Source organism: Gastrolobium bilobum, unplaced genomic scaffold, assembly GCF_033153095.1.
Source record: "Gastrolobium bilobum isolate Gb01-03AN ecotype WA unplaced genomic scaffold, APGP_CSIRO_Gbil_v1 utg31836, whole genome shotgun sequence".
Taxonomy (NCBI): Eukaryota; Viridiplantae; Streptophyta; class Magnoliopsida; order Fabales; family Fabaceae; genus Gastrolobium; species Gastrolobium bilobum.
In genome coordinates, this window is record NW_026896489.1 from 188037 (window position 1) to 198412 (window position 10376).

The 10376-nt window shown below is 34.4% G+C and overlaps 1 protein-coding gene across 1 annotated transcript; it reads right to left on the reverse strand.

The window, feature by feature from the left end:
- Positions 1 to 8226: 8226 nt before the first annotated feature.
- On the reverse strand, positions 8227 to 9933 carry LOC133299992 (uncharacterized). The gene has a single exon (XM_061499482.1). It carries the CDS (start codon positions 9931 to 9933, stop codon positions 8227 to 8229), a length of 1707 nt encoding a protein of 568 aa, XP_061355466.1.
- Positions 9934 to 10376: the final 443 nt, after the last annotated feature.

A 10376-nucleotide genomic window follows, 5' to 3' on the forward strand; every position in this document is an offset into this window, starting at 1 on the left:
ACTAGGGCGAGGTGGACTGTGCCTGATCAGATTCAGAGAAAATTGTTGAGAAGGGTTTTGCAATTGAGAAGGCTGCACGAGGAAAGTGACATAGTGGTAATATGTCACCAAGAAAACAAAGAGAACTTTTGTTTCCAAGCATAAGGGTTGTAGACCAAATTGTCAAAACCAATCTTACAATTTCACCTCAAGAATTCAAACTTTGGTTTACCGTTATTTTGCTAATTGGCAAATAATAAATGTCATTCCAGGTACATCATGATACGAGTGCTCCTATCTAACTTTATTGAACTGAGCAGTTATTGCAGTAAAGAACAAACCATAAAGGCTTTGCAACGAGGCGTGCCATGTTATTGAGCTGAATTTATGGCCAACTTTCGATAAAGATGATTTTAAGGTAGATGATGGATGGTAAAGAATTTATTACGTGATCTTTATTAATGTTAGGCAAAACTTATTTGATTTTTTTTTCTCCCATAGAATCAATGCAGGACTCTAACCAATCCCGTTTCTCCTATCAGATGTCTGGAGTCCATAAATGAACATGGTTTTGTTGCATCTCAGCATCCACTTGATTCCTTCCTCTCCCCTTATCATCCTAAAACATATCAGATAGCAACTCAACATTTGGAGAAATGCTTTATCATCATCAAACATATTATTTAACAGAATTTCCTAAAATGAGTTGTTATATCAATCAAACCCCCCAAAAAATGTTTTGAATCTAATGGTATCAAGGATAACGGCAACTGTCCATTTCAGAACAAAAAAAAAAACCTCTTTGGTAAGACAAGCTTGTTTCATAAAAATAATTTTACAAAATATAACTATTTTTTAATTCTTAGAATAAAATTTAGAGAACATGTTTTAATTATTTTTGTTTTGTAATTTGACTTTTGGCTTTCAAATTATACAAAAAATCATAGAAAATACCTATTTCATTAACTACTCTTTACAAAAGTTTCAAGAACAAAAATAACATAATGCAATCAAACAGATCCTAATCCTATGTAATTTCTAGTATCTCTGTATTAGAGTATCAGTTAGTTTAGTCAGTTTCGTATCTTATGGAATTAGGCTAATAATAAGCTTATTGTGTAAGCCTTCTGTTAACATGTCTATAAATAAACCCTTGTATATATTCTCAGTCAGTTTTACATTTTACAGAATTACGAGATTCAGTTCTCGCTCAGATTCTCTGGTTCTCTCTCTCTACCGGTTCTTACTTTATAGTCTCGTGATGTTTCTGGGTCTTATTCCTTCTCCCACAATCCTCGACGTTCTTCTTCTGCCTCTCGTTGACACTATCACAAAAATTTTGATGTCATCACAAAAGGTTAGATGTGCTTACCATTGTTAGCCACTCCCTGTCATCATACCAAGTGTAGTGTCTTGCTTATCCTATCCTTCATGCAACATTATTTCCTAATAAATGAAAGAGAGCATAGAGAAAGTAAAGGAGAAAGCTTTTAACAGATTAAACTCTAATTGATCCTCTAACTAACTCAATAACAGAACAGAAAGTGTAGTGCATCCAGATAAACATCTACATTTACTACCATTACTAACAATACATATTATTGCCTAAAGATATTAATTTATTTGAGAAATTACAAATATAAAATTATACCTAAACAAAACATGGATCTTGGTCAAGAGTGTAGACATCTCCCACTAGACGTCCATATTCATCTCTATCGTATACTTTTATGAGTAGTCTCTTTCTTGAAACTATTTTTCCGAATGCAGTTCTTGATTCATGAAAGTAAAGCTGTCCTTTTTCGGGGCATCATACACCTGCTTAATTTAAACTTGTTATTATTACACATTAGTAATAATTTTTATAAAAATATTGTAATACTAAATTGTACCTTATTATAAATATGTATCTCTTGCGTAGCATTACTTTTGTCCCAATTCTAATTAGCCTAAAATAAAAAAGAAATCAATTAATAAAAGGTTGGAAGTAATAATACCTCGGATTAAATTTGTATCTCCTTACCTGTAATTTTGATTGTTCTCCCACGGCCAATTGTTAACCTGTTTTTGCCATTTTTAATAGATTAAACTCTAATTGATCCTCTAACTGACTCACTGACAGAACAGAAAGTGTAGCGTATCTACACGCACATCTATATTTAATATCATTACTAACAATACGTGTTATTACCTAAAGATATTAAAAAATTTGAGAAATTACAAATCTAAAATCTTAAGAATTAAAATAAATTGAAATATAAAATTATAACTGAACACAACATGTCTCTGTCTCACCAATTGTGTAGACGTCTCCTACTACACATCCATTTATGTCTCTACCTTTTACTTCTATGCGTAGGCTCTTTCCATTAATTATATTAAACAATGCCGTTTTTGATTCCTGAAAATAGGGTTGTCCTTGTTCGGGAGCATCCACACCACTGCTTAATTAATACTTGTTAAAAATAATTTTTATAAAAAATATTATAATAATAAATTGTACCTCAATCTAAATTTGTATATCTTGCAGAGCATTACTTTTGTTCCAATTCTAACTAACCTAAAATAAAAAAGGAGATCAATTAATAAAAGGTTGGAAGTAATAATACCTCGGATTAAATTTGTATCTCTTTACCTGTAATTTTGTTTTTTCTCCCACCTCCAATTGTTAACCTGTTTTTGTCATTTTTAATAGATTAAACTCTAATTGATACCAATTACTAACAATACATGTTATTACCTAAAGATATTAAAATTTTTGAGAAATTACAAATCTAAAATATTAAGAATAAAAATAAATTGAAATATAAAATTACACATGAACAAAAGCTGCATTTGGATCACATGGGTTGTTAATCCAGTGGTTTATTAGTGAATCAGCAAATCACGGATAACAAAAAATTTTTATGGCATGTAAATTGATTTTCAGCTTATATAAATACTGATCAACTAAGTTAAATCCTTAATTGACTAGGAATTAATTTAATCAAATCTGACTATACTTAAGCAGTGATAATGTTAAACACATAAGGCTATAAATCATTTCCAAGTTACCACTTCGCTAATCAAGCATACAAAATCTTCAAATTTTTATCATTTTTAAGCACCAATCAACAAATTGTTGGTAACAGCATATAATCAACCCAAACTTAAAATCAAGCTGGGTCCTCACAGCAGAACATAAAAAAAATTGCAAAAAATAAACAAATAGATAAATAAGTTATAATAATAAAATTAAATTAAGAACCTGGGTACCAACAAGAAATTTCAGCTCTCAGAGAAGGCGTCATCCAAATCAACCAGCTCATCTGAATTTTGTTCTGCAGCTTTTGAAGTTCCCTCATCTCCAAGCTATTGCAAAAGATAGGCAGGAATTTCAGGGAACTCCTCATGAGGAAAGGTTTCCTTGTAAGATTTAATACAGCATTGTCTAGAGGTTTTCATATATTGAATCATCCACTTAACACATTGTTGTAATTCCGTAATTTGATCCCCCATTTCGGAAACCTGCCCTTTGGCTGCTCCTTGAGAAGGTTGAGCTGAAGATGGTTTTCTTTTCTTTCTCAGGCTAGACTCAGCTATCCTCTTCAAGCAGATTTCATTCATTGGTGAATTAGAGATTGAAACCAATGCTCCATCTTAAGAGGAAGAAGGAACTCCAGCAGCATCACACAATAGTTTCACCAAACATGGGAAATAAAATGGCCCTGATGTTCTTTTAGAATTCTCACACAATTCTTGATGTACGAGCCTCTCAGGGTAAAAAGACAAACCTTGCAGAATGCAGTAAACCACTACACCAACCCTAGTGGACAAGTGATTCATGTGAAGCTTGGGAAAGATGCGATGTCTAACAAATTTAGCCCAAACTTGAGCTTCCTTTGTGAGCTTGTTGTCAACATCTTCTCAGAATCCCATTCTGTCTTGGGATTTCCAGTGAGCTTCTCTGCCATCATTGAATGAACATTCTCCTGAGTTCGGTCTGAAAGGAACTTCAGGTACCAGTTGTAATCTCCACCTTTATTGAGGTTATACACCTCCTTAATTTTTGCAGGGGATATGTCCACCAGCTTTCCTCTTACTGAGACTACAAGTGGTGCCTCTTCATCTGGGAAGTTGGCCACAAAATCATGAACCAACTTGATGGGCACCTTAACAGATGGATGGTCGGCAAAAACTTCCCATTGCCATGGCTTGACGTGATGCCATACAAATAGCTCCATATATCCTCCTTCCTCAGACAGGTCAAATCCTCTCTCGTAATGTATTTTTAATTTGCCTGTATCCAGCTCCTTGAGACGTTGACATACTCGTTCTGAAACTGGAGGGTTGGAAGAAGACTGAGCTGCTGATGTACTTCTTGTTGCTTGTGTATGAACTGCCTTCCCTCTTACAGCACCATGTTTAATTTTTGTATTTTTGTTAGGTGCCATTGTTCACTGGAAAATAAATCAGTGAATAAAAGAAACATGAAGGTGAATTTTTCAGCAAGGGAGTACCCATAAATGTCAGCAAGGAAAAATTTACTAATAAATACAGTGTATGACAGCGTAATTCCAGGAATTGTATCAGATAATAATGATAAAGTAGCAGAAAGTGTTATATATAAGGAACACAAATTACAAATTAGTAATCATATAAATTGAACACTTACAAGTTATTTTTTTTATTCAGAATCAATGAGCATGTATATTAAATGAATGCATACTAGTTATTATCCAGTGATTAGCCAAAATAAACATGTAGATTAATCTACTTAACTCAACCAGGGAAGCTTGATTATCCACTTAACATGTAGACAGCCACGAAAATCAAATGAACATAGAGTATGCTATTAGAGGTGTTCAAATGCATAGCAATATATCAAATTCCCTAAATCCATTTGCTGTCCGAACCTTATCAATAATAAATCAAGCACTTTAAAATTCCATCACACGGCCATCATACAAACATATTCCACCAATTGCTTTTATGAACAGTAGTGTAAATTGGATATTAGAAACCATTATAGTCACACACTACAACATAATGGATTATTCAAAGGTAGGTACGCATCAATTACAACAACCCCATCAGAATAACCTTAAATGAGTTAAATCACCCAAAGAGAATAGCCTTAGCCACCCAACAATTACATACAGCAAAAAAAAAAAATTAAGAGCATCATTACAACAAATGTGTAAATGATTCATCATTCATTTTTTTTTAATAATAATAAATATATATAAGGGATTTGAATCTGTGAGAAGGGAAAATAAAAAAATTGAAAGAAAAGTAAAAATAATGGTTCGGTCTTGATCAACAACGACCCGTGTGTAGATGGAAGAAGATGAAATGGATAAAAATAGTTGAGAGAACAGGAAATTCAGAGTGAGAAATTGGTAGATGGTCACAGAGAATCCAAAAACAAAAATAAAGTTAGAGTGAGAAATTGTACCTCAATCTAAATTTGTATATCTTGCAGAGCATTACTTTTGTTCCAATTCTAACTAACCTAAAATAAAAAAAGAGATCAATTAATAAAAGGTTGGAAATAATAATACCTCGGATTAAATTTGTATCTCTTTACCTGTAATTTTGTTTTTTCTCCCACCTCCAATTGTTAACCCTGTTTTTGTCATTTTTAATAGATTAAACTCTAATTGATACCAATTACTAACAATACATGTTATTACCTAAAGATATTAAAATTTTTGAGAAATTACAAATCTTAAATCCTAAGAATAAAAATAAATTGAAATATAAAATTACACTTGAACAAAAGCTGCATTTGGGCCCTGAGTGTAGACATCTCCTGGTAGACACGCCCATATTTGTCTCTATCGTGGACATTTATGAGAAGAGTCTTGTGTTATGCAAGGTGGACAAAAATTACAAAACGAAAAGGAAAGAGAAAAGGAAGAGAAAAAAAAAATGATTTCTAAGGTTATAGGTTATGGAGTTTGTATTATGTTTTGTCTCGTTATATAAGACAATAACTATTTGATGGAATATTCCATCAGAAATTCTATCATTGGTCAATGTTTCCCTCTCAAAAATTGAGACACCTATATCTGTTGATATATTCTGTTTAAGAATGGTGACGTTTTCAGTAGTAGCTCTCTTACCTGTATTTAATCAAGGAAATCACGGTCGTTGATGAGTGGCTTTCATGAAAACTAACAATAGTGCAAAGCATAACAGAGAAGGCGAAGCAATACAAGACATCATCAATGATTTCCATCTGACAAGAGCAGCCGCGATTGCCTCACTCATGGATCTAGTAGACACAAGACAACACAGTAAGTTTACATAGGAAAAAAGATGCCAACAAAAAAAAATGGATGCAATCAATGACAAAGGTAAGATGAGTGATTTGGAGACAGTAACATATATACTATCTAGCACCGATACGACACGCGACACGCGACTTTTAAAAAATTATAAATTTTGACACGTTGGGACACGTTTTAATATTAAATAATATTTTTAATTTATATAGCGTATATTTCATTTAATATTTAATAATTTAACAAAAAAATGAAACTAAATTAATAATACCCATCAACACGTTATAAAGATGGAAGCTTTAATAAAAAAAATAAGAACTGGGATGAGAGAGAGATATAATATCATATAGAGAGATCAAATCATATGAGAGAGATCAGAGACAAGGAGATACAACAAGAGCGTGATAGGAATTGACAACAATAATGCTGAGATGATCTCTTATCTACTTAAGGGGAAAAAAGACAAAAATATAAAATTGATATGATCAGGTGGAAGCTTTATTAATATATTTTAATTTTAAAAAAAAAAAAATTTAAAAAAAAAAAAATTAAAAAAAATTACGAAAATGCCATTTGACTGTGTCGGACACGGTCAAATTTGCGTGTCGGAATGGTCAACGTGTCGGAAAAAATTAATCGCGTATCCGTCGCCGTGTCAGACACGACTCTCCCTGTTTTTACAAGTGCCCATGATATATATAATACCGATCTAAGTAGAATAAAGCAGCATCATATTCAACTCTCCCTAGCATCACCATCTTAAAAGTTGGAAGAGGCTGAAATTGTTGCAATTTCACTGTAAGTTAGAAACACTAATAGTTCAATGTGGGAAAGTGATGACGGCAGCTATCGATATATAAAGGGAGCAAAGACATCTCCCATGAGAAGGGTTCGTGTAGGTTTGGGTTTGGGTCAGGATGATTATTGTTGTGTAAATTTGCAAGTGTAAGCACTTGATCTTGGATCTGTTTGATATGATACTCTAAGTGGCCCAATCCCGATTGCAAAGTAAATACAAAAAATAAAGAAAAAAATAACCTGCAAGTCTGCAACCAAACTGCCTTAGAATGAGAGAAAGATATATTAGTAAGATTTATTTTTTGGTAAATTTTTTACAAATCAATTTTCTAAAATTGTGAAAAATTTAAAATTAATGTATTAAACGAAAATTAACTTAGCTCGCGAGTACATTTGCTTTTTTTATTTTTAGTTATTACTTTTGTAAATTAAATTTGTAAGTTTTGATGTGATAGGATTAAATAACTAGGGGGAAAGTTTTATAATATATTGTTGTGAATTTGGGATCAAATTCCCAAACGCAGAAACTGAATTTTTTAAACAAACAGCCGAAGAACAAAAGCAACAGCGCACAAGTCTTTACTTGGTTCAAATCTTGGTATTCTATCAAGATTCTATATCCAAGGACCTGTTCTTGCAATTTTATTAAGTCCAATTAAAATCCAGACTATCCAGCAGGATTAAAATCACAGATTAGAGCAGAAAAACAATATCACGACAATACCAACAAAAACCCTAAGCCACAAGCAAAAAACAGGATGAAAGAAACCACAAGAAACTAGTTCTAACAGCAAACCCGAAGACCAGCTTTGTTCCAGCTCGAACACCAAGCTACATGATGCAGAATTATATGAAAAGTAGGCTTTCAGGAAAATGCAGAAGTTTTCTGCTATATTATTATTCTTCAACAAATCAAAGTCTTCTTTTCACATCCTTCTAACAAGCCTTTTAATCAGGCAATACAAAAAGTAACTGACAATAAAGGACCATCAATGGTCTTAAAACTAATACAAAACGGAAATAGCCATAAACCAAACATAAAGTCATGCAAACTGAAACGTCTGCAATTATTAAAATTATAAAAGGCCTTAAAACTGAAACGTATGCAATTATAATAACTTATGGTGACTCAAGTGCATCATCCTCCCCTGCTACGAAAAGATTCGCCCTCGAATCTGCGTCAATAGTCAACTTCTTCAGGTGGTAATCCAGGCGGCAATTCTTCTGGCATTACATCTGCGAATTTTGCCAGTTCTAAAATTTCTGACTTGGACAGCAAAGAATTCTTTGCTTCCTTCCTCCAATCTGAAGGTGCTAGTTTAATAAGGTGGCCATCCTTCTTAAAGGTGTAAGTATTTTTGAAACCATCATGTTTTGTCTTTCTATCAAACTGCCATGGCCTGCCTAATAAAATGTGACAAGCATCCATAGGAATGACATCGCACCATACTTCATCTGAATATATTTTCCCAATTGAAAAACACACTAGGCATCTTTTGGTTACTTTCACCTCATTCCCTTTTTTTAGCCAAGACAGCTTGTACGGTTGTGGGTGTTCTTCTGTTTTCAGCCCCAATTTTTCTACCATAGTGGTAGAAACCACGTTTTCACAACTCCCTCCGTCTATAATCACACTGCATACTTTTCCCCCGCTGGTGCACTTGGTGTGGAAAATATTGTGTCGAAGCCATGTTTCATCATTCACTATATCCACATTCAAGACCCTCCGAACGACTAGTGATTCTCCGGTATCAGCATAGACAATCCCCACCTCTTTAGATTCTGCTTCTTCTTGTTCATCGACATTGTCATAGATTGGTTCTTCATCAAAAATTGGAGCCTCTGCAAATGTCACAATCTGTTTATTTGGACAATCTGCAGCAGAATGTCCAATTCCTTGGCACTTGAAACATCTCTTCCCTGCACTACTTCCTTTACTCGACCCTTCCTTGTTGGGAATATTTTTTTGAGGCGTAGAACCCCTTTCCGCAGGTGAAGTTGCTGATGAACTCACTGATTTAGCTCCGAATTCCTTTCTAGGAAATCTTGATTGAAACTTCGAACGGTCACCCTTTCTTTTACATTGTCCTTCCACCTTCAAGGACAGTTTGCACACATCTTCATAAGACCAATACTGTTGTAAGTACACAACATCAGAAATTTCATCCCGCAATCCACCTAGATATCGAGCAATCACTTGTTCATCTTCTTCGACCATGTCACAACGCATTCGAAGACGATCAAATTCAGTGGTGTATTGTTCCACCGTAAGATCACGTTGCCTGAAATTGTGATACTCAATAAAGGCCTCTTGTCTGTATTGAGCAGGCACAAATTTGTGCTGCAACAATTTCTTCATCTTGCCCCATCTTTGAATTTTAGACTTTCCGTCTCTGATTCTTTGTTTCTTGACATGTTCCCACCAGATTGAGGCATGCTTCCTCAATTTGATTGCTACTAATTTCACCTTTTGCTCATCTGTGAGGTTTTTTAAATCAAAAACCCTCTCAACGGTGTGTAACCAGTCGATGAATACATCAGGGTGAGTTGATCCCTCAAACTCTGGAATCTCGATCTTCATCCCAAAATTGGATGTGAAGGGTTGATCACCGGTTCGACCTCTCCTTGGTCTTTCGCGGTTCCAAAATGGATTTTTGTCTTCCTCTTCCTCTAGAGATGACAGTTCAGATTCCTGTCTCCTTTCTGACCCGTGCAACTGTGCCTCTGCAAGCAGTTGTTGGAGTTCTTGGATCCGTCTGTCCTTTTCCTCAATTTCAGCATCTCTCGCATCAGTATAATAATCGTCATCGGTAGGTTGACCGCGTCCTCTGCCGCCGCGACCTCTTCGTCCACGACCACGACCTCCGCGATTTTCCTGCTCAGCCATCTTTAAGGCAACCCGAGCTCTGATACCAAATGATGCAGAATTATATGAAAAGTAGGCTTTCAGGAAAACGCAGAAGTTTTCTGCTATATTATTATTCTTCAACAAATCAAAGTCTTCTTTTCACATCCTTCTAACAAGCCTTTTAATCAGGCAATACAAAAAGTAACTGACAATAAAGGACCATCAATGGTCTTAAAACTAATACAAAACGGAAATAGCCATAAACCAAACATAAAGTCATGCAAACTGAAACGTCTGCAATTATTAAAATTATAAAAGGCCTTAAAACTGAAACGTATGCAATTATAATAACTTATGGTGACTCAAGTGCATCACTACAAGTTCTCTCAAGCACCCAATAAGACACCACCAAGCACCCACCAGTTCGTTGACAAGATGCTCACTCCCAATAAGACTCAAATTATGTTGTTAAAACAAAAGCC